The 24487-nt window shown below is 40.3% G+C and overlaps 1 protein-coding gene across 16 annotated transcripts in view; it reads left to right on the forward strand.

The window, feature by feature from the left end:
* The window catches only part of Spag9 (sperm associated antigen 9), a 130721-nt gene extending 109018 nt beyond the window's left edge, over positions 1–21703 (forward strand). For 10 of the 16 annotated variants that reach the window (XM_036197728.1, XM_036197735.1, XM_036197729.1 and 7 more), the window contains 10 exons: positions 681–806; positions 2655–2735; positions 3733–3800; positions 4660–4808; positions 6375–6546; positions 9080–9193; positions 10232–10270; positions 11137–11313; positions 14038–14187; positions 18276–21703. In XM_036197728.1, the coding sequence (XP_036053621.1) occupies positions 681–806; positions 2655–2735; positions 3733–3800; positions 4660–4808; positions 6375–6546; positions 9080–9193; positions 10232–10270; positions 11137–11313; positions 14038–14187; positions 18276–18391 (1192 nt within the window). In that variant the 3' untranslated portion in view covers positions 18392–21703. The remainder of the gene's footprint in view (positions 1–680; positions 807–2654; positions 2736–3732; positions 3801–4659; positions 4809–6374; positions 6547–9079; positions 9194–10231; positions 10271–11136; positions 11314–14037; positions 14188–18275) is intronic. The other 6 variants (XM_036197733.1, XM_036197736.1, XM_036197738.1 and 3 more) reach the window with 1 other exon arrangement.
* The last annotated feature ends 2784 nt before the right edge of the window (positions 21704–24487 follow it).

The following is a 24487-nucleotide window of genomic DNA, read 5'->3' on the forward strand; positions in this document are numbered from 1 at the left end:
ATGTTTTGCTGTAATTTATTTTATAAAATTATTTATACACTAAAAGTGTATAAATAATTACATCTGGAGAGAAGGCTCAGTGGTTAAGGGCACTGGATACTCTTCCAGAGGTCCTGAGTTCAATTCCAAGCACCACGTGGTGGCACACAACCATCCGTAATTAAATCTTCTGCCCTCTTCTGGCCTGCAGGAATACATGCAGGCAGAACACTGTATACATAATAAATAAATCTTTTTTTTTAATATATCAGCCTCCTTTGGGGGTGAGTAGTTTTAAAACAAACTATATGTCCCTTCTCTGTACCACCACCCCAGAAGAAACTATTATAAACTTCAAATTAATTAATAGCAAAGCCATAAATTTTTCTATCATGTTTTGGTTTGGTTGGTTTTGGGCTTTTCTTCTTTTTGAGAGCCATAATTAAAGTCTTGGATATTAACTGATGAGTCTTATTACTACATCTTATTCTCCTTTCTCCACTTTGAACTTCCTAGTGTGTTAGTATTTCTAGTATAGTTGTTGAACTACTTAATGTGTAAGTGTTTAATACTGGCTTTTATGGAATCTCAGTGTTTGTTCATTGTGGTAAGCTTCAATGTAGAACTATTCAATACCAGAAAACTAAAGCTAATGTGTATACTCAGTGTGGGTTTTTCCCCCTTGTGCCTCATTTTCCCAGTAATGATGCAGATGTGTACAAAGATCAAATATCAGTATTGCCAAATGAGCAAGACTTGGTGAGAGAAGAAGCTCAGAAAATGAGTAGCCTTTTACCAACCATGTGGCTGGGAGCTCAGAACGGCTGGTAAGTACCAGCATCCTAACAGGACGATACCTTCAGTCTTCTGCGTCTGCACTTGAAACTAAAAAAACAAGCCAGACATGGTAGTACAGGCCTGTAATGTAATCTCAGGAGGTTGGGAGGAGGATTGTAAGTTGAAGGTCAGCGTGGGCCATGGAAACTTCCGTGTTAACCTTGATTGTGGAGTGAAGTGAGACCCCTTTACAAAAACAAAAACTCTAAGCAAAAGATAAATGAAATGTAGTAAATATAATAAGTATAAACAAAAAGTATAGATTAATACAGAAACGTTATACACACATACAAAATTTGAAATTTTTGTTGCAACTTTCATAAACTAGGCTTCCATTAGTTTTAAATAGTAAACTTCTTTTGTCACAGAATGTTTTCTTTATGTAATATTCTTAGAAGGAAAGGTAAATAGGATTTTTAAATCTGGGTCAGACATGGTGGTACATGCTTATAATCATGAGACAGAAGGATTATAAATTTTAGGATAGCCTGGCCTAAAACAAGATCCTATCTCAAAAAAAAAAAAAAAAAAATCTGGTATAGAACTAAGAATAAATCATGCTGGGCACTAGGCACTGGTAGTGCACACCTTTAATCCCAGTACTCAAGAGGCAGAGGCAGGTGGATCTCTGAGTTCCAGGCAAGCCTGGTCTACAAATCGAGTTCCTGGACAGCCAAGACTACACAGAGAAACCCTGTCTCACAAAACAGAGAAAGAGAGAGAGAGAATAAGAAATGAGGCTTCAGCCAGGCGGTGGTGGCGCACCCCTTAATCCCAGCACTTGGGAGGCAGAGGCAGGTGGATCTCTGTGAGTTCGAGACCAGCCTAGGCTACAGAGCTAGTCCAGGACAGGCTCCAAAGCTACAGAGAAACCCTGTCTCAAAAAAAAAAAAAAAAAAAAAAAAAATAGGCTTCAGAGATAGCTCACTGGTTATGAGTGCTTGCTGCTCTTGTAGAAGATCCAGTTCCATTCCCAGCACCCATATGAAAACTCAAAACTGTCTATAATTCTGGTCCTAGGCCTTCACAGTTACCAAGTACACACATGGTGTACAGACATACATGCAGGCAAAATACACAAAATTTTAAAAATCTTTTTACAAAAGGAATAAATCTCAGTTTGAAAGCTCAGAAGATGATAATCTATCTATATTACATGGTTTATTCACTTTTTCCCCCTCTTTGACACAGGATTTTTCTGTATAGCCTGGCTGTCCTAGAACATGTTCTATAAGACCATGCAGGCCTTGAACTCAAATCTGCTTGCATCTGCCTCCTGAGTGCTAGGATTAAAGGCCACTATAATTTATTCACTTATTAATACTGTGGGCCTCTTATAGATCAGGGTATTTCCAAAGGTTAAGCAGCACTATGTGTCTTTTCCATAGCAATCTGCAGGCTATATAGAGTCAGCCACTGTCTGATGTGAATCACTCTGTTATTTAAAAGTTCATTGTAATAGAGATGTAGGATTATTCATGAAAAAGGTTTTATGCAGAAATGCTAAGGCATGGGGCAACCCAAAGGTAGCTGGCGTCATTGGTTAATACTCTAGTATGGATACTAATTCTAGCTTTTTTATTTACATAGACTTCTGTTTGTGTAAAAGCCTGTTTCTCTGTCTTCACTCCTCTCCTCCCTTCCCTCCTCTCTCTCTCTTTCCCTCTCCCTCTCCCCCTCCCTAACCTTTGTTCTTTCTCTTTTCTTACAAAAGTATCAAGCTCTTTTCCTAAAAATTGACTGGTACTCTGCTTTCCTCTTGGGGGTGCCTATAGTCATTGTTAGATAGAGAATTGATGATACCCTGTGCCTTAACGCTCTTGACTTTATTCCTGCAGTTTGTATGTCCATTCATCTGTAGCCCAATGGAGGAAATGTCTCCATTCCATTAAGCTTAAAGACTCAATTCTCAGTATTGTGTAAGTCTTATTTTTTTTTAATTATCCCTTTTTTGATTTTGGTGTAAAATAGATTTTAAGACTATTAAAGTTAGCATGTATCTTAGGATAAATCAATATACAAGCTTGATACAAGTGTTTTAGTTATGTTCCTATTGCTGTGATAAAACACCATGACCAAGGCAACTTATTGAAGATAGAGCTTATTTGGGCTTATGGTTCCAGAGGGATGAGAGTCCATCACGACAGGGAAGCATGGCAGCCAGCAGGCTAGAGCAGGATGTTGAGGGCTCACACTTTGGACTGCAAGTAGGAAGCAGAGAAAGCAAACTAGCAATGACGCAAGTCTTTGAAACTCTGAAAGCCAGCCTCCAGTGACACACTTTCTCCCACAAGGCCACACCTCCCCAAACACCACCACCAACTGGGGACCAAGTATTCAAACACCCATGACTATGGGTGACAGCTCACTCAAACCACCACAACCATTTTAATGGAACTAGAGCAACTGGATCAGAATGAAATTCTAGAGTAGAAAGAAGACTAGAAAACATTTAAATTAAAAGAGAAAACACCCTGGATTGAATCTTCACTTTAGTAGTTATGTATTTGTTTCAGATGACTCCTCATAGCTTGGGAATACGTTGATTGGGTCATTGGTTTGCTAATCCTTTTTTATATGTTGACTGGCAAAGTTCCAACACTTTGTTCCTAACTCTGCAGGACTCGACTCTGTTAGTTACAAGATGTGTGTCTGGTCTGTAGAGTTATGTTGAAGTGTACTGAAAGGAGCCTTGGGCAAGAAAGCAAAACACCCAAGATAATCACACATGCTGTGCATTAGTTTCTGTGACTTGTTTCCATAACAAGGTGCTCACAGTGAAGACAGGAACATATTCAAATGTTGTGTCAGTCCATCACAAACTGGCCCTTTAAGAACCTCTGCCCCAGCTCAATAACACATGGTCCGTTCTGTGCTCCTAAGTGGAGGTTTTGAGATTCTTTTTCCTGTTTGCAGACATGTGAAAGGGATTGTGCTGGTGGCCCTGGCTGATGGCACCCTTGCCATCTTCCACAGAGGAGTTGGTGAGTTTTTATAATGGACACCATCATGTTGCTTTGCAGAGTTTTTCAAGTAGATTGGCTTACTGTATTTGAAAAAAATGATACCTAAAAAGAGAAAGAAGTTTTAAGTGGAATATTGGTGATATATATATATGTATTACTGATATATATATCAGTAAATACATGAATACCTTTGTGTAGGTATGCACTGGGTATTCTTGATGGACAAGTGTGTTTATCACAATGAGTAAAGAGTTTAGCATTTTCATGTGTCCATATATATATATTTGTGTGTGTGATAATATATATGCATATATATTATCTTTGTGTGTAAGTTTATGATGTGTGTACAAAGGTGTTCCTGTATATGAATATGGGCATGCATGTGTCATGGTGTCTGTCTGTGTGTGTGTGTGTGTGTGTGTGTGTGTGTGTGTGTCTCACAGAACAACCTTGTGTTAGTTGTTACCTCCTTACCTTGCTTTAGATAGGGTCTCTTGTTATTTACTGATGTGTATGTCAGGCTAGCTGGCCTCCAAGTTCTAGAAATTCTATTTCCAATTCCTAGGAAAGAGATACATGCTAGTGTCCCCTGTTTTAACATAGATTCTGGGGGCTAAGCTCAGTTCCTCACACTTACCCAACAAGCACTTTACCTACTGAGCCATCTTTCCCGCTCTCTTGGTCCCTTATTTAGTGTAATACAGCAAGTTTTTTCATGTACTTAATTAGAAAACATTTGGCAAGGATAATTTTCTTTTATCCCTTTTTGTTTGATTTTTAAAGATAGAGTCTTAACTATGTAGCCCTGGCTATTCTGGGACTTGCTATATAGATGAACAGTGGTGTGGTTAACTATAATCTACTTCTTGTTTTAAAGATGGACAATGGGACCTGTCAAACTATCACCTTTTAGACCTTGGACGTCCTCACCATTCCATACGATGCATGACTGTGGTCCATGACAAAGTCTGGTGTGGCTATAGAAACAAAATCTATGTGGTTCAGCCAAAGGCTATGAAGATAGAGGCAAGTTTATCTACATTCTGTGTACATACTTAGTTGGTATTCTGACTGCTTTCCTGATCATTGTTTAAAGGCCACTTCAGTACAGTTTTGGATGTCTTAGTTTTGTCTATGACTTTACCTCTCTTGTCATTTTGGACTATGAGGATAGGCAATGATGGGATTTGTTTGTTTGCTTTTCTGGTTGTTGTTGTTGTTGGTTTTATTTTGTTTTGCTTTTAAGGATAGAGGATTCACACATAAAGGTTTGTGTGTGTCTATATATGTATCCACATATGTGTGTGTACTTTATTTGAATATGTGGTTTTTGAGAGTATTTCTCTACATATCCCTGGCTGTCTGGGACATCACTATGTAAACCAGGCTGGCCTCGAACTCAGAGATCCACCTGCCTCTGCCTCCAGAGTGCTAGGATTAAAGGTGTACAATAACATGCCAGCCTGAATATGTAGTTCTTGATAAGTCTACTCATATAAGGATTGGTTGAGAGGATTCCTAAGTTCCCTTTGCCTCTACCCAATGTACATTCAGAATCATTTGCATGTGTATCACAAACTGAGAAATAACATTACAGTGAAATTTTTTATTAAAAAAAAAATCTTTAGAGGTTGGGGATTTAACTCAGTAGTAGAGCGCAAAGGCCCTGGGTTCGGTCCTCAGCTCCAAAAAAAAAAACACAAAATAACAACAACAACAACAAAAATCTTTAGTTTTGGTCATAATGAACCATTCTATTATTTAAAAATTACAATAGGAAAGTTTCAAGGTAAAATTTCTATTTCTCCCTGCCCCATGTCTCATTTTCTTCCTTAGAAATCTCACAGTTAAAGCTAGACATGATAACACACCCCTATAATCCTAGCACATGGATTGCCACAAATCTGAGACTAAATTAGGCAACATATAGCAAGACCTTGTCTCAATAAACACCTCCTCTGTCAAATACATCCCACAGGTAACCATTTGGTATTTATTTTTCATGAATGTTCCTTGTACAACAGTGTGGGTTCCTTTTAGTTTAGTAACCAATAGGATCTTCTCATTGCAACACCAAATCCTGAACTCATCATTTCTGAACACTGATATATAGTCTGGATGGCCAGCATTGTTTAAATAAGGAAATATCCTGTGTAGTGCTGAAGCCCAACACCATTTGGTTCTGTTGTTGCCCCACTATTGAGACAGAATCTCACTCTGGCCTTGATCTCACAGCAGCTCTCCTGTCTCACACTTCCAAGTGCTTCTGGGATTACAGGTGTTAGCCACCAAGCCCAAGTGTGTGTGTTGCATTCTATGGTGGGAGAACAGTCATGGAAGATAAGCAGATTTGGGCCCTTTAATAAACAGTCCGGATTGTTGGGCAAATTAGCTGGTTTTAAATTACTTCCTGTGTGACAAAAGTAATTTCATTATCGGGGTAGTAGTGGTGCACACCTTTAATCCCAGCACTCAAGAGGCAGAGGCAGGTGGATCTCTGTGAGTTTGAGGCCAGCCAGGTCTGTTTCACAGAGAAACCCTGTCTCGAAAAACAACAACAAAAGTAATTTTCTTATTAAACATCTCTTGTAGAAATCATTTGATGCACACCCCAGGAAGGAGAGCCAAGTACGGCAGCTTGCATGGGTGGGGGATGGTGTGTGGGTCTCCATCCGTTTGGATTCCACACTTCGTCTCTATCATGCACACACATACCAACATCTCCAGGATGTGGACATTGAACCTTATGTAAGCAAAATGTTAGGTAAGCTCCCAAAGTGTTTTCTTTTTGAAAATCAGTGAGAATGCTTTATTTTTGTTTTATGCAGTGTTGTGGTGCAAACTCAGGGTCTTGTGTATACTGAGCAGATGGGCTACCACTACACTACACCTCCATCCTCTTCTAATGCTCTGAGAAAAATCATTGAATAAGTGACCACATGAATAGTTAGCTTTCATCACTGCAAGTATCAGACAGATGCTCCAATGTATAGTATGGTTCTTGATTAGAATTCTTTTGTTTTCTCTCCTCCTTATCTACATCTTTTGATGACCTGAAACTCTGTCAAGTTTGAAACTACCTTACATCAATTACTTTATCTTGATCACTATCATCTTAGGCCAGGTCACTGTCCTTTTCCCCTTTGATAACCTGTGTTTCCTAACTTGTCTCCCTGTTCAATGCTACTCTGTTCTCTACATAGTAAACAATGCAAAAATCCATGTTGATGCACTTTTGCTCTAGCCTCTAGACCTCTAGGCCGGGTAACATTTGGATCATCACCAAGAGACTTTACATGGTCTAGACTAGTCTCCCTGATCACATTCTTCTACCCACATTGTCAAGTTCCTTCCCATGTACTGTGTATCCTTAGCCTAGCAAGTTCTTCGTGGGTTTTGTTTAAAAAACAAAAAGAAGAGGGAGATAGGGTCTCACTGTATAGCCCAGGTTGACCTGGAACTTACAGAGATCTCCCTGCCTCTGCCTCTCAAGAGCTGGGATAAAAGGTGGGTGCCACCACACCCAGCCTATCATCTTCATAGGTTTAACATTAATGTGACTGCACCCATATCATGTGATTTTTGTTTATTGTTTCTACCCCAGAGACAAAACCCCAAGGAAGTCAGGGAGGACAATCTCTGGTCTTATTCTCTGCTGTGTTTAATGCTGTGTTGTGTGATGATGTCATAAGGAATCTCTTTCCTGAGGAAAGGTTGATTTCTCTCAATAGTTTTTAACCTTTTAGGGTCATTGACCACAGAAAAGCTGACTAGCTGTGTGCTCTCTCCGTAGAATCAGGCATGTTAGAAACATGCACAATTTAAAGTTGTACTTTGACTGTTGGTTAAAGAACCTTAGCTTAGAGCTGGAGAGATGGATCAGTGGTTAAGAGCAGTTGCTGCTCTTGCACAGGACCTGGGTTTGGTTCCTAGTACCACCCACATAGCATGTTCAGCAAACATCTGTAACTCCAGTTTTAGATCTGACACCCTCTTCTGGCCTCAGCAGGTACCAGGCATATGAGTGGTGTACATATATACATGCAAGAAAATAAATTAATCTTTAAAAAATATTTTTAAAAACCATTTTTTAAAAGATTCCTAGAACCCCCGGGACTCCAGTCCAGCATATATCTCTAGGTGGGACACATCCAAGGAGTCCCTGTGGCCCTGGGCTTTGGGATGAGTAGTATCCTGTGTGTGCGTGTGGTGGGCCTGCCCAGCACTGCCGGACCCATCAGACTCCGGCAGATGATGTTATTAATAAAAACTTAGTTTGACATTTTAAAAGAGAGAGAGAGGGAGAGGGAGAGGGAGAGGGAGAGGGAGAGAGATTCCTAGCATAGGCTGAATGGGAGTTAAGATTGCTTCCTACGTTGTTTGTATGATCAGGACCTCAGTTCTTTGAGTGACTGATGTTTGTCACAAATGTTTTATTTAACCATTGTGCTTCTCAAATCTCTGAAAATGAAATGTTTATTCTTCCTAAGTTTTATATGATATCCTAGTACTTCTAAACTGATTAGAGCCTAAGTATATAAACAAGAGAAAGGGTATGTTTTGTTAGCAAAGATTGATTTTTATACATGTAAAGAAATTTAAAGCCAATTAGGAACCTTTTCATTTTGGGTCTGTAGCTCCCTTCATTGAATCGTGCCTGTATTTTCTGTTATACTTTATTTTCTTTGTACTTTCTTTCTGGTTGGTAAAGTAATGTCAACCATGTATAGAATATTCTTTTTCCTTTAGCCTTGCCTTGTCAAATAATAAAGCCAAATAAGAATTTGCTTTGAGCTGAGCACAACCCCAGCACTCACCTATAATCACACCACTTGTGAGGTGGAGGCAGAAGGATCACAAGTTCAGGGTTATCCTTGGCTACATAGTTAGTTCAGAGCATTCTAGGCACATGAGACATGTCATTCACACACACACACACACACACACACACACACACACACACACACACACACACATATACACACACACACACACACATTTGCTTTAACGTACACCTTTCCAGCAAACTTTTTGCTTTTTTTTTTTTTAATTACATATGCAGTATCCTGCCTGTGTGCCAGAAGAGGGCACCAGATCTTATTACAGATGGTTGTGAACCACCTTGTGGATGCTAGGAATTGAACTTAGGACCTATGGAAAGAGCAGCCAGTGCTCTTAACTTTTGAGCCATCTCTCCAGCCCTCCTTTGTTGTTTTTAAGTCAGAGACTATTGGGCATTTGGAATCTGAAATGCTCTAGTTTCTCAATAAACTGTTCTTCTTCCCCCTCCCCTATAGGTACTGGAAAACTGGGCTTCTCTTTTGTGAGGATAACAGCCCTTATGGTGTCTTGCAATCGCTTGTGGGTGGGGACAGGAAATGGTGTCATTATCTCCATCCCACTGACAGAAAGTAAGTATATTTTAAAATAACTGTCACAAGTCAAAGAATTGCAAGATATAGTGGTGCCCAGATTTAGGAATTGTGTAGATTTTGGCAAGTCTGTGACAATACAGAAATCAGTTTATAACTACAGAATTGGCTTGTAAGTATCTTGACCAGTGTCCATATTTCAGTGTTCTCACCATAGGTAGCTCTTTTTCTCAATTCAGGAGTCACAGCCCTCTTTCATCTTTGAAATAAAATGTCATTTCTCTTCAGCTTTATTATACCAGTATTCAGAAGCACTACATTTCATTCATCATAGTTTAGCTCACTCTGGCTAATAGTCACAGCTATCCCATTTGTTGTAATTGAGATTTGTTAAAAACTTGTGGGAGAAGTCTCAGGAAATCACTGAGTCTTTTCTCATACTGAAGACAGTCTGTCTTTTTGGAAGGAATGTACTTTGTATGTTCTTCATGATATTCCATTGCACTGGTCATCCATTAAATGGTTTGGTGTTGCCAAATGCACAGAGAAGGAATAGTTTGGGGGAAGAAAACACCTTCAGTCCATCAAATAAGTTCGTAAGTTCCCTGGTTGAGTGGAAGGGAAGAAAGAATACCAGAAGGTGGATTTGGAGTCCTTGAAGAATCTATATTCTCAGCCTCTTCTTGTTTCTGTGCAGTTACTTACAGCTCTACGCGTTCAGACCACTTCTTAAATCCTAAGACAAGATGTTTGGATTACCTTCTCTCCTTAAAAGAGAGTTGCATTTTGGCCTAATTATTTAAAGGTGGATTCTTTTGGATAGACTGAGAGAGAATTTTAGTATGCACTCCACATCAATTTTCCATTTCACTGGAATGGCTTCATGAAATAATAAATCATCGTTTTTGAGCAGAGACATTTGTAGTGGCCTTGGGAAGACATTGCATTATTTGGTGCTCTGCCAGGTTGTCATAATTCGGGAGGGCCACATAGAGGAGGCTGAGTGGCCGCTCACAGTAACCTTCTCCTTCCTGTCGTGCACCTCCCCATGTCCCCTTTCCTCCTTTCTCACTTTAGCCGTAATCCTCCACCAGGGACGTTTACTGGGGCTGAGGGGTAAGTGCAGATCCGGAACCAAACTCTTCTTCTGGCTTCTTGGAGCCACTGTGAGGCTGTCTCCTTCTCTCTAGAACACCCTCTTGAATGTCGTTCAGTGTCACCCACTCGCAGTCACTGCATTGCAGCAGGTTTTTTGTTTTGTTTTGTTTTTTACTTTAAATGTTTGTTACATAGCCACCAACTGCTCAGCAGCTTAGTCTATCGATCATCTTTTGTTGCAGCTAAACTTTCTTTCAGACTTGGTTTTTCTTCCAATAAAAACATGAAACATCTCTTAAAACTGTCATTAATCTACATTATTTACTCTTGTTACCGATCATGTTTCTTTCATTCACTTACCCATGGAAGCAGGGGTATTTTGTAAGTCTGGCCATTCTATAGGAATTCAGCAAACTTGTCAGCCTGGCATAAATGCAAGCTTCTTTATGATGATGCTTGGGTTCTTTTAAGCAAAACTTTCCCACCCCTTACCATGGGATGAACTATAAAGATCTTATTTAAGAACATTCCTATGTATTTTAATCTATAATGCTTAGTTTCCTTTAATAAGGACTAAAAAGCAGAACTAAACAGATTTAACTCCAATTCAAATGTGCTTTGTTTACTATGGGGGTTTCCCTCACATTAATAAAAGCTTAGTTATTGCTAGACTGGCAAAATCTCCTATTCCATTACTGAGGTACTTAAAAATAACTAGCATGCTGTATCTCTTTCCAGCTTTGCCTTGAGCTGGCGTTGCTGCACTTACGTTATCTCAACTGGCTGTAGCTCTTAGATAATATCCTAAGGATTAACCAGTAACCTCTTGGCATCAGTACTGTATTCTAGAGGAAAATGCTTGGCATTTGGTTTTTTTGTTGCAGCAAATAAAACCTCAGGGGCTCCAGGTAATCGTCCTGGGAGTGTAATCCGTGTATATGGTGATGAAAACAGTGATAAAGTGACTCCAGGGACATTTATACCCTACTGTTCAATGGCACATGCACAGCTTTGCTTCCATGGGCACCGAGATGCTGTGAAATTCTTTGTGGCGGTCCCAGGTGAGTTAGATTATTCTGTTGAGGGATCCATGTGATTATGTCTGTCTTCCTTGTGTTTCACCACACTTCCAAACACTAAATTACTAGGATACCCACAATTCAATATAGTACATACGGAAGGTCTATAATGGAGATGTGATTGAGTGGAGTTATTTTGCAATCTCTCCCCTAGTCCCTAAAGCAGATATTTTGTGGGTATTGCTTATTTTGAAAATCAATGGTAATATTTTGTGACAGTGTATTAGTCAAAGTCATCCTTGGCTACATAATGAGTTTGAGGCCAGCCTGAAACACCACAGTCACCCTATATAACAGAGACTGGCTTGGAACTCACTGTATAGGCCAGGTTGCCTTTGAGTTCTCAATACTCCTAATGCAGTTTCCTAAGTACTAGAATTACAGATGTGCATCACCATACCTGGCCCACAGTGGACTCTGTGTGTGTGTGTGTGTGTGTGTGTGTGTGTGTGTGTGTGTGTGTGAGAGAGAGAGAGAGAGAGAGAGAGAGAGAGAGAGAGAGATATGCACATGGGTATGCATGCATGTGTGTGAAGGCTGAGGTCAGGGTCGGTGTCTTCCTTGATTGTTCTCCATCATGTTTTTTGAGAGTCTCTCATTGAATCGAGAACTCACTAATTAACTAGACTAGCTGGTCAGTAAGCTCCAAGTTTTCATGTACATGCTAGAGATCTAAGCTCAAGTCTTCAGTTGTGCATTAGGCACTTAATCTACTGAGCTACCCCATCCCCCAATGTTGAACTTTCTTATTGCGTATGTGGAAGACTTTTCTTCTGGAGTATAAATCTAAAAGTGAATTCGTAATATTGTTACTAATTAGCCAATTAGCTGTAAGGATGAAGTTGTATTAACCTCATTGTGAATGCTTCTCCTTCTATTGCAGACTCTACTGTAGAAAGTGTTTCTAGCAGAGTTGATGGCTTCCAGAGTAAGCTTGAGTAATGCAGTAAAGAAGCCCTACAGGGATCCATGCCCCATGACCACCCAGGACCCCATCCATTTTCAATTAAATTTTAAATTTATAGTGTATCACATCATATGTCTTAGTCCTGCTAGTTCCTAGAGACATGTGGTCTAGATTTGCCCAAAGGACAGCAGATTCTGAAAAGGAAAAAAGTATCTCACAGTCAAAGCTTTCTTTATCCTCTCTCACACACATACACACACCACCCACAATTCTGGGGATCAGACATGCTAGGCAAGCACTCTGCTTCTGAGCTCCACAGTCAAAGCTCTCTAAGAGGAATGTCTGGGAGATTGTTCAGTTGTCCATAGTGTGAAGAATGTGTAAAGGTTTCTCTCTCCTCTGCCATGTCATACTCAAAGATTCCGCCTTAGAATTTGAACTTTAGAACAAATGGCACATTTAGCAGCAATTTTATTTGCATACTCTAAGTTAAAAATAAGATGTAGTTTTCTTAACTATGAAAGAAAAGGGCATAGATTTAAAATATGTGGGGTTGGGGATTTAGCTCAGTGGTAGAGCACTTGCCTAGCAAGCTCAAGGCCCTGGGTTCGGTCCTCAGCTCTGGAAAAAAATATATATGTTTAAAATATTATGAATATTATATTACCTTTCCATTGCTTTAGTAAAATACCATGACTAAAACAACCTACAGAAAGAGTTTTAGAGGGTTGGGGACCATAACAGTAGGGACAGTGTAATAGCAGAAAGCTGAGAAATCACAACTTCTCTCTCTCTTCTCTCTTCTCTCTCCCTCTCCCTCCCCCCCTCCCCTCCTCTCTTCCCCCCTCCCCTCTCTCTAGACAGGGTTTCTCTGTGTAGTCCTAGTGGTCCTGCAGCTCTGTAGAACAGGCTGCCTTGAACTCACAGATCTTCCTATCTGCCTCATGGATATTAGGATTAAAGGCATGTGTCATCATGCTGCAGCCCTGAGGCAGAGAGAGCAAACTAAAAATAGAGCCAAGCTATGATCTCTCCTCCCCCTAGTAATGTACTTTCTCTATCCCACCATCCCAAACAGTGCCACTAATTGGGAACCATGTGTTCAAAGACCTGAGCCTATAAGCAACATTTCTCATTCACACCACCACAAATATGCCAATTCCTAGGTTTAAGTGAAGATTTTTCCGTCTTAAATACAAATGTTTACCTTTAGGAGGGAAACTTTCTATTGCCCCTCGGATCAAAAAATTGAACAATATAGTTTTGAGCAGGTCACTAACATCCACATGTGTCTTACACTGAGCTTTGAAGATCATCTATTCCTGGTACTAGGAAATTGCTTTACTCAAGATTTTTAAGTTAGCCTCTTAAAAACATGGAATGGTTTTCTGGCAATGTAAAGCCTCAGTGTTCCTAATATCTTGGCACTGTGTACTAAGGAGAAAAAGACAGAAAGAAAAGTAAAGAAATATTTACGTTTTCATTTATTAACTTCTTTGAGGCTGGGTTTCACTGCATCCTTGGCAGACCTCAAACTCTACATTGAGCAGGCTGCCTCTGCTTCCTAAGTCCTTAGATTAAAGGCAATCAGGACATTATACAGCTTAATTTTATTGAATCCAGATGTCGTTAGCCTACACTCGCCTTGAACTCATGACTGTCCTCCTGCCACACCCTTCCTAGTGCTGCAAAGACAGGATGAGTCAACCATGCCATTTATTTAACTTGGAAAAAAGTAACGTCCCCTTCCAGCCTGTGTGGTAAGTAAATATCCACTCTTCTGTTTCTGTGTAAAATAGGTCAGGTCATTAGCCCACAAAGTGGCAGTAGTGGAGCAGATCTAACAGCCGACAAAGCAGGGTCATCTGCACAGGAACCCAGTGGCCAGACGCCCTTGAAGTCTATGCTTGTCATCAGTGGGGGAGAAGGCTACATTGACTTCAGGATGGGTAAGTCTTGAGTTCTGAGACATAGATTCCACTGTGCTCTGTGAGTTGGGCTTTCACCCACAGTGAATAAGAAATCACTCTGATAATGACTTCTAAGTTCTCTTTGAATATTTTACTTGAAGAAGGATTTTTCATGTTTTTCTGTGTGTGTGTGTGTGTGTGTGTGTGTATTTTTCATACCAAAAGTATTCATTTGAAAGAGCATTATAAATTACAAGTGGTTATATGTTAAAATTTGTGTGAAGAGCTAAAGAATTGTAATTATAAGGTCTTTAGCAAACTATCCACTCTCCCAGGACCTGTTTTCTCACCCACAACATGAAGAAATAAAAATACTTCATAAAACATTGTTTATGTCCAAATTATTTTATCTGTTCACTTTCTCACCTTGTGCCTGTCAACCTTAAACTTAAGATTTGGAAACAAATTAGTCACTAATACTAATCCCCCTTCTAATTGTTTTGTTTTGTTTTTGTTTTTGTCTTTTTTTTTTTTTTTTTTTTTAGCTGAGAACTGAACTCAGGGTCTTGTGCTTGCTAGGCAAGCGCTCTACCACTGAGCTAAATCCCCAACCCTTGTTTTTGTCTTTCTCTTTATTATGCTTTCCTAGAACTCGCTCATGTAGACCAGGCTGGCCTCAAACTCACAGAATTCCCTTGCCTCTGCCTCCCAAACACTGGGATTGGGCCACCATGGCGGCATCATTCTGATAGGTTTTATAGAACAGTACAGAGCCAAGGTTGTTAACAAGTTACAAATGTTGTAAATGCTCTAGTGAAGAGTTGTTGGTTCATCCCATGGTGGGAAGATAAGGTAGAGAAGAAACAATGCCTGAAGTAAGTCTGTAACAGATAGTAGTAACCTGAAGGATTGCATTGGGACAGGAAATGGTGAGGGTGAGGATTAGGGGTTCCTGGCTTTAAAAAAAAATGGCTTAACTTAGGTCATTTTGTTTCATTTGCTTGTTGTGCAGGGTTGGTTTGTTTTAGTGTTGGGTGTTGAAACTAGGTCTCACTTTTCTAACTCTTTAGTAAGCTGGGGATATGACACGCTCAGTGTGAAAGCATTTGCCTAACATGTACAAAGTCCTAGTTTGTCCTAGCTGAAGAGGCTCTTTTAGAAATATGAGAGCAGAGAGTACAATTTTCTCTAAAAAGGAAGATGAGATGAGTTATGGAATACTTTCATATATTGTATATACTTGTGGGTGTTTAGACAGAAAGAAGGAAAAAAGAAAATATTTTCCTAAGTATCTTAGTTAGGGTATCTTAGTTGCTGTGAAGAGACACCATGACCACGGCAACTCTTATAAAGGAAAACACTCAATTGGGGCTGTCTTAGAGTTTAGTCCATTGTTATCATGGCGGGGAGCATGATGGCACATGGACAAATGTGGTCCTGCTGGACAAAGAACCAAGAGGCAGAGAGAATAAGCCACTGGGCCTGGCTTGAGCATCCGAAACCTCAGAGCCCATCCGCTGTGACAGATCTCCTCCAACAAGGCCGCACCTCCAATACCACTCCCTATGAGTCTGTGGGGTGTTTTCATTCAGACCACCACACCAAATAAGTTTGTGCTTATCTTTCCTGCAAAGGAGAATTGCAGAACTTGAAATGGAGAAGCAATGTGGTTATGTTTGGGTAGAAGGTATTTACAGAAATGAGTTAGAAAAGGTGAACATCTGAGTCAGCTGGAAATAGCAGAGGCAGAAGCAGCATAATGAGGAATCATGAGCTAGTGGATGTGGGGAGTCCTGTGTTCACCCAGAGCATTATTTAAATGGAAGCAGCCCAAAGACAGGGAAGGAAAAGAGAGCTGCACAAATAGATGTTTGTTCACTACAGAAACACACCAGTCTAGCAAGAGTCCTAATAATTTAATGAGTTCTTAAACATAGCTATTAAATGTTTGCAGAGAACGCAATAAAGATGTCTATCAGAGTAGGAAATGCAATGTCTTGTCAGTGACTGCGTGCCACATGTGGTCCATTTAAACCAGAACATGTAATGCCAAAGGTTCTTGGTGCACTGTGGGGCAGAGGTGTCAGTGTAAAGTTTAGAGATTGATGCCGGCAAGAACACTGAGTTTCAAAGCATTTCAAGTAATTGACTACCGGCACAGAAATGTTTATGGAAAAGAATTGTAGGAACTCCCCTTAGCTAGGGTGATTTTTATAGCTTTTTCTTGGAGTGTAGTGTGGCAGTTGTAATCATACTAAAGAATATTCTAGTCAAATCTCTGCAGTTTCCACCTCCACTAAATGCTTTCCATTGCAGATTCTTCAAACAGCATAAAAATGCTTCACCAGGTTTGGCAATAGCTCTAGTAACCCAGCCTGGAAAATGCACTTGTGTTTAATAGTGAACGTGTTGATGTTCAAAGTGAAATATGGTAGCACTCACCTTCAGTATCGGCACCCTGGGAGGCAGAGACAGGTAGAGCCTGGGTTGCATAGTGAGTTCTAGGACATCACGGTACAAAGTGAATCACTGTCTCAAAAAACCAAAACAATAACAACAGGAACACCTTGAATTTAATCTTGTTGCTGTTCTTACTAATTTTTTGTAATGTTTTAACAATAAGGAATTTATCGAAGCAGTAAGGGCTTCAATATAGGGACCCTGGGAAACAAAATATTAAGTCTTCAGAACGGCTCAGGAAGCAAGAGCCCAGAAACCTTGGTCTGAGCTACTCAGTCCTCCCCACTGTAGTCTGCTGCTGCTGCTGTTTTGTTTTTGAAATAAGGGTTCAGTGTGTAGCCCTGCTGGCTTGCAGTTGACTGTCTAGACCAGGCTGCCTAGAACTCACTGAAGTTTTGCCCACCTTTGCCTCCAGAGTGCCAGGACTAAGGCATACGCCACAACACCTGGCTCGTTGTCAATTTTTTAAATTTAAGAGCCAAACTTGGGGCTGGAGAGATGGCTCAGAGGTTAAGAGCACTGGCTATTCTTCCAGAGGTCCTGAGTTCAATTCCCAGCATCCATATAGTGGCTCCCAACCGTCTGTAATGAGATCTGGTGCCGTCTTCTGACCTGCAGGCATACATGCAAGCAGAACACTGTATACATAATAAATAAAACTTTAAAAAAAAAAAAAAAAAAAAAGAGCCAAAGTTGCAACTAGAGAAATGACTTTTGACCTGAGCATGGTCCCTGTATTTTGACATTGCTGTGAAAAAGTCATGGGGGCAGGGGGTAAGGGAAAATGGCTTGCATAGAAAAGTCCATATATTCAGTTACTTCTCTTCCTTTATTTCTAATCAGTGGTGCCATTTTCTTCTGCTAAATTCAAATGAGAGCATTGCAGAATCCCAGTACATCTTTGTTTCTTAGTGTGCACATTTTTAGGATTCTGCTGAAGAATTCATCCCACTAAACAAGTTGTCAGCTAGATTGTACCAGAATAACCTGGCTCTGCACATCAGAGCTGACTGCTGCAAGCTTGTGGGGAGGAGCAGCAGTGCCTGTTCAGTCCCAGTGTCTCAGCTGGAGAACTTTACTCCTGGTCACTGAGAATCAGCATGACCTCCTGGGCTGTAGCTAGTATGCTCCATATTTATGCTTTCTTAATTTGAAATAAACAGGAGTAGAATGTCCAAACACAGAACTGGATATGTTTGCTTTTAATGTGTCCCATTTCTATTATCATGAATGAACGGACATATTGTGATAACTGTCCAGCATAATATGGTGAACTAACTTTCATGAATGAAAGGAAAAGGGAATTTCAGAAATCAGGCAGTGGTTTGGGTGAAGATTCAGACTCTGGTATTTTCTTGTCATTATTGCATTTAGTGTGTACTTGTGTGTGTGCGTGTGCATACACTATGGAATACGATAGGGAGATCATGCAGGTTGCATGAATCGCTTCCCTCCTTTCACCGTGTGGTGGCAGAGGTTTTGACTCACTAAGCCCTCCCCTGGCTCCACTCTTCTTTTGCTCTTTCACTGGCATGCTGCACTCTGTTCTCTGCACCAGACGCCAAACAAGCTCTGGGCATCAGAGTCACAGCTAATCGTGAGTCCAGTTCACATCATTCTCTAGTTTCTGCATTTAAGCTAACTTCAGTTTCCTTATGACCCGTTAGGTGATGAAGGTGGAGAATCTGAACTTCTTGGAGAGGATCTTCCACTGGAACCTTCAGTCACCAAAGCAGAAAGGAGTCACCTGATAGTGTGGCAAGTGATGTGCGGCAATGACTGAGTCTGTAGAGACAGGTGGAGATGAGGAGGCTACCTCTTCTGCATGGTTTCTTTTCCCTTCCCTTGTTTAATGCTCTTTTGTGAAAGACGTTTCACCACATAATACGTGAGCATTTTCCCCTTACCTTTATATCACAAAATCTGTCCTATGGTAACAATACAGAGGAGCGCGCTAGTTAACTGCACCAGTGTTAATAGGCGATTTCAGTATGTCATGAACAAATCAAAGGGTGTTTACTTCTGCAAACTGGTGAATTACAGAAAGCAATCCAGATGTGGTTTGCTCTGCCACAGTCCAGTGTCACTCACTTAATTGATAAGGTCACTTTTTAGCTGTCACTAATAATGGAACTAATGGAAAAGACTTAATAGATGAAACTGTACATGAAGTACAATAGAGTTTCCCCAGTGTATTATAGAACTGACACACTAATGACAGATGGATTATCAGGATTTATCAAAATGTCCCAAGAGGGCTAAAAGCTAACTGTAAATTACTTTAACTTTCACTTTCAATTCTGACAGATCTTGTTTATATGGTATATAAAACTTTGTTTTCATCAGATTTTGGGGTTTTTATATTAAAGAAATTAAGGCTACACTATTTAAATAAAATTTCTTGTTCCTATCTCATTAGAACTCTAAAGTTTATGAAGCCTGCTTCTCTGAATATTCTCATTTTTTTAGACTAGTTTCACCCATTTTCATACTGACATTTAAGAAATGTATCATTTGAAGTTTATGAAATATTCTGGGAAGCGTAGAGGACACTTCAATACTGAAAGGATATTCTAAGAGGAAGCTGTGTTTTTGTACTCCTTGTCCTAGAGGATGGTGGTAGTTGATTCAGTTTTTTTCCATGGAAAAAATGCACCTGTTAGCCAGATGTTCCTAGGCTGCTCTTAACCTGTTAAGGAGGGGACACTGTGGTGGCTGTGGATTCGACCTAATTAGCTGAATGCAGAATGATTAGGAAAGTTGATTTATTTTGTTCTGTATAAAACTACCAGCCAGTGTTTGCTTGGTAGAGATAATGCTTCAACATTGGCACCCTTGTTGGTTTAAAATGCCCTCTTCAAAAGGAAAGGCTGCAAACTCAGTCAAGTCAGCATTAATCTTTTCATTCGAGGTATCCATTTGAAAAAGTGGGTTATCTAATTTTAACTGATAACCTTATGAATTTTCAAAAACCATGATGCTGTATGTTGTTTTCCTCTCTCAAGCTTCCTGAAAATGTATGACTTACCATTTCTTACCCACCACTGCTGCAAGCAAAGTTATAACATAATTTTATGTGCTATTTTAAAAATAAAAACATACAGGAAACAGGTCCTCCAGTCATTAGATGGACCAGATCACTTCATAGACAAGAAATCAAACACAAGTCTCTAATTGTCTAAAAACATTCTTAAGTTCCAGGGGACTTTTCCCCAGACTGTGACACAAAGATATCTGTTAAAAGGTATACCAGTGATTTTTTTTTTTTTTTTTTTTTGCATATACGTGATTAGGCTAGATCCTAAAACACATGGGACTTAATGAGCCTGGGAGGCTTTTGTATCAATAAGCACACTGGGCACACTCTAAAATTGTGGCCCCTGTATGTTTTAAAAGAAAAAGACCTGTTTTGATAAATCTGTATAGAGGATATTTTGTTTGATCTACATACTCATTTTTCTTCAGAGCTGACCACTTTTCCATAACTTGTTTGCTATATCTTTACTTTAAATATGAGTTGTTTGAGGCAAATACTTTAAAAAAGCATTAACAACATTTATTGGAAATGTTGTATAAATTCACTAGGAGACACCAAAGTTTCTGGGAATTTTAACCCCAAGAAGTAAGTGTCCCAGAGTCAGACACCATCATTGTTGTTCAGAAGCTCTTTACATGTTTGTGTGGTCCAGTGTAGCTCAGGAAACCAGAAGCTAAAGAAGAAACATCCAAGTGTGTTGTTACCCTGGTTATAATTGTTTCTTTGAAATTTAATGACGTTGACTTCACTCACACACTGGAGGTGTGTGGTGATTTTAGCTAAAGATCCCAAATCACTGTCGCCCTGTGGACTTATTTCAAGGACTGGAGAGAGTAGATGCACCCGTACAGCTTGTTTTAAGGGCTGTGCTTATATTTATAATTTTGCTTCTCTTCCTCTTTCCCCCCATAACACATATATTCTTGTGATGTTTATTTTGGTCAAGGGGGTGATCTTTGGAAGAAATACCAGGATGTAAGCTGCTCATAAACAGTAAAGGGGTATAAATTGCCATAGTCTCCACAGGGCAGAGGAGGCTTGAATGCCTCTGGGCAGTCTCCCATGTAAAAAAAACTTCGAGGAAGAAGGCAGAGGACTGAGAGTTCTTGTTTCATTACATCTGGGTTATAGATGAGGCTGAACCACATGAAATTACCATTGTGCAGCCATTGCTGGTCTATAAAAAGAGCAGCAGTGTATGTATCAACCTGACACTAGGAATGCAGGTTCAAATCTCTAGGAGGCAAAAGGAAACTGCTTTCTAGAAACTCAGTAGTGAGAGTGTTTTCTCTAACTCGTGCAGATCAAACTGGTAAAATAGTAATGTTGTATCTCTTAGAAGTTGCAGCTTGCTGGGAGTTGAAAACGTTTCAGCACAGAGGCTGCAGGATGTCACTATTCAGGTGGAATGTGCGTGCAGTGGAAAGGTTAAAATGTACTCTCAGCCTGTAGCATTGTTCATCTCATGAGCTTGAGAAGAGACCACTTAACATGCAGCATTTGTAACAAAACAAAATGCCTCATATTAACCTAAAAAGAATGTGTCTTACAAATGCCATGGAAATGGATATTTATCTCCTATTAAGTATTATGACTATTACCAAAGGACTCGGACCAGATTTAGGGTTCTTCTTCATTGATCATGTTAGGAAACTGATGATGTCCCACTTGGACACATGGGAGAGAAGGAAATAAATGTTGAAATCATAAATGCTTTTCTAACAGGGTTGTGCTATTCTGTAACACTAATTGTCTTTTTCTTTCTCTTAAAATGAAGTTTTATTAATAATTTTGTCTTATATTTCTCAATATTTGAATATGTTTTAACTGTTATGTCCTAAATCCTTTTTGTCCTAGACATCAGAACTTTACTTGCCTCATAAGATTGGGTTCTAGAGTGCCCCATTTGCTGTCTCTTAGAGGCCGAGGCTTCATTCCTATGAGTCAAAAGCTCATTAGCAATGTAGTTATTTCAGTATTTATTTCTATTATGGAATCCCTGGGGTTCAGAATGTAACTTTGTACATGAAATATATATAAATATGTATATGAAACATGTGTGAGGTCCATTGTGCTTTGTTTTTTCTTTCTTAGGGCTCTAGACTTGGCTTTTACTAGAAAGTCCAATAATACATCCCATAAAATATGTCATTTCTGAGAGCCAAGATTGTTCTTTGGCACTATCTAACAGTGAGCAGTGGGGACATGTACCTCATGGTACAGATGATATGTGGCAATGGTCAGGAGGGCAGTTGACAGACAGGAGTGCTGAGTAAAACTTACACTCAACCTCCTGCAGTTGATTACCCTCAATGGTAAGAAACATGTTACTGTGTGTGTGTGTGTGTGTGTGTGTGTGTGTGTGTGTGGTGTTGTTTTTGTTGTTTGAGACAGGGTTTCTCTGTGTAGCCCTGGCTGTCCTAGAACTCACTCTGTAGACCAGGCTGGTCTCAAACTCCCAGAATTCCGCCTGCCTCTGACTCTGGAGTGCTGGGATTAAAGGCGTGCACCACCACTGCCCAGCACAATGTGGATTTTAATGACACATGTGATACACTTGTTCAAAGATGTAAAAACATGAATGATTATAAAGGGGATCCATGGGCTTGGAGAGATGGCTCTGAGGTTAAGAGCACTGCTTACTCTTCCAAAGGTCCTCAGTTCAATTTCCAGCAACCACATGGTGGCTCACAACCTTCTGTAATAAGATCTGGCGCCCTCTTCTGGCCTGCAGAGATATGTGCAGACAGAACACTGTATACATAATAAATGAAGGGGATCCGTGGCAGCACAGTGTAAGTACAGTTTTAGTGCAGCAGCATTTGATTCTGTTTTCAAAAATGATGAGATTTGGTGTCATTGAGTTGGCACAGTGGATAAAAGTGCTTAGTCAGTCCCTATATTCATATGATAAAAGGAAAAAGATGACTCCTACAGGTTGTCTTCTGGCCTTGGCATGTACACAAGTGCGTGTGCACACACACGCACATGCACACACACACACACACACACACATACTGGGAGGGGGTAATTTTAAAAACTTAAAGAGAGGTGGGGTTCTTCATCCTTCTTCCTTTTCCCTCCTTTTCCTCCTCCTTGCCTCAAACTCAGAGATCCACATGCCTCTACCTCCTGAGTCTAGGAGTGAAAGTTGCATGCTCATTCCTGGCAGAGGCTGCTACCACTTGCACTTCATAATAATAATAACCTTTAGCCTTTATTTTTATTGTATTCCTTTGAAACAGGCTCTCACTTATGTGACCTGGGCTTGCCTGGAACTTGCTGTGTAGATTAGGTTGGCTTTGAGCTCACAGAACAAGAGATATATCTTTGCTTTTTTTGGTGAGCTGAAAGCAACAAAATAGCTTCCACCCACAGAGGTAAAAGTTGTGATTTGAGTTTAGGCCGTAAAATATAATAGGAGGACAAAATATACCCTGACTCTGGGAAGAGCAATCTCAGCCATAAGCTGCAGTTCTCAGTGTGGCCAGAAGAGGGAGCTATGGCCATGATTTGCCCTGGAGCTACTGCGCAGTAAGGCTTTCCCTTCTTTCTCTCATCTCAGGTTATCCAGGTGATTCTGGGATCTTCAAGTTGGTAACGTTTTGCTTATGAGAATGAGAGCAGCCCTGCTGGAGTCACAAACATCTTGTTTCCCAGGAAACAAAGCTTCATTTATTCTTGGCCAGTTAGGGTCTTTGTGTGGTAACTTTGTGAGGCTTACCCCCCACCTCAGCTTCATAGTTCTTCTTTTCTGATTCAAGGGCAGTTGAAAATTAGGATACCTTAAAGGGGTAAGCGATACTTCTGTCATGACCCTGTATTTGCTTGGCAAGACAATTTCTCATGGTTTTCATGGGAAGAGGCCATTAGCTTGTTGTTTGTCTGGTGTTTTTAATTTTTTTCCCTGAGACAGAGTTTTTCTGTATAGTTTTGGAGCCTGTCCTGGCACTTGCTCTGCTCTATAGATCAGGCTGGCCTCGAACTCACAGAGATCCACTTGCCTCTGCCTCCCAAGTAAAAAGATGTATGCCACCACCACCTAGCCCATTAGCTTTTCTTGCTCATGCCTAGTGTCATTTATTTTCTTCCTTCCTTCCTTCCTTCCTTCCTTTCTTTCTTTCGGTTTATTTATTTCTTATGTATACAGTGTTCTGCCTGCATGTATGCCTGCATGACAGAAGAGGGCACCAGATCTCATTACAGACTATTTTGAGCCACCATGTGGTTGCTGGGAATTGAACTCAGGACCTCTGGAAGAGCAGCCATTGCTCTTAACCCCTGAGCCCATAGTATCATTTTTATAACAACTAGTTTTTCCAAGTATGTGCCCATAAATTCTCAGGTGATCTTCAGAGAACCCCCTGTGGAGAGCATTATTGACCCCATGTGAGGCCTGGCCATAGAAACTACCCTGCCTTTTGATAGGCAGGTTTGACAGATGAGAAGGCATCTCAGCAATTGGTGAAACCAGATTAACTGGACATGGAGGCTGCTGCACATGTGGGGTGAGACCTGCATTAGAGTCCTGGTCCACTGGTTGCTAATTTGTGACCCTCTAATCGTTACATAACTACTGTGTTCCCTTGTGATAATACCCCATAATTCTTCACTTGACTAAATGAGGTATTGTGGACAGTGCAGCATACCCCAACTCTGCAGGGCATTCAGAAGCTGGCTTTCGGGGATCCCAGAGGTCAGATGTGTAGATAAGTAAGACACCTTCAAGGAACATAGGTTGATGGGGAACGCTGACTCAGAATTGGTGACATGTAATCAAGTATTGTGACTGTACATTCACAGCAGGAGTGGAACATGTGACACTAGAATGCTGCCCATTTA

The sequence above is a fragment of the Onychomys torridus genome, chromosome 8, assembly GCF_903995425.1.
Source record: "Onychomys torridus chromosome 8, mOncTor1.1, whole genome shotgun sequence".
In the NCBI taxonomy this organism is placed as follows: domain Eukaryota; kingdom Metazoa; phylum Chordata; class Mammalia; order Rodentia; family Cricetidae; genus Onychomys; species Onychomys torridus.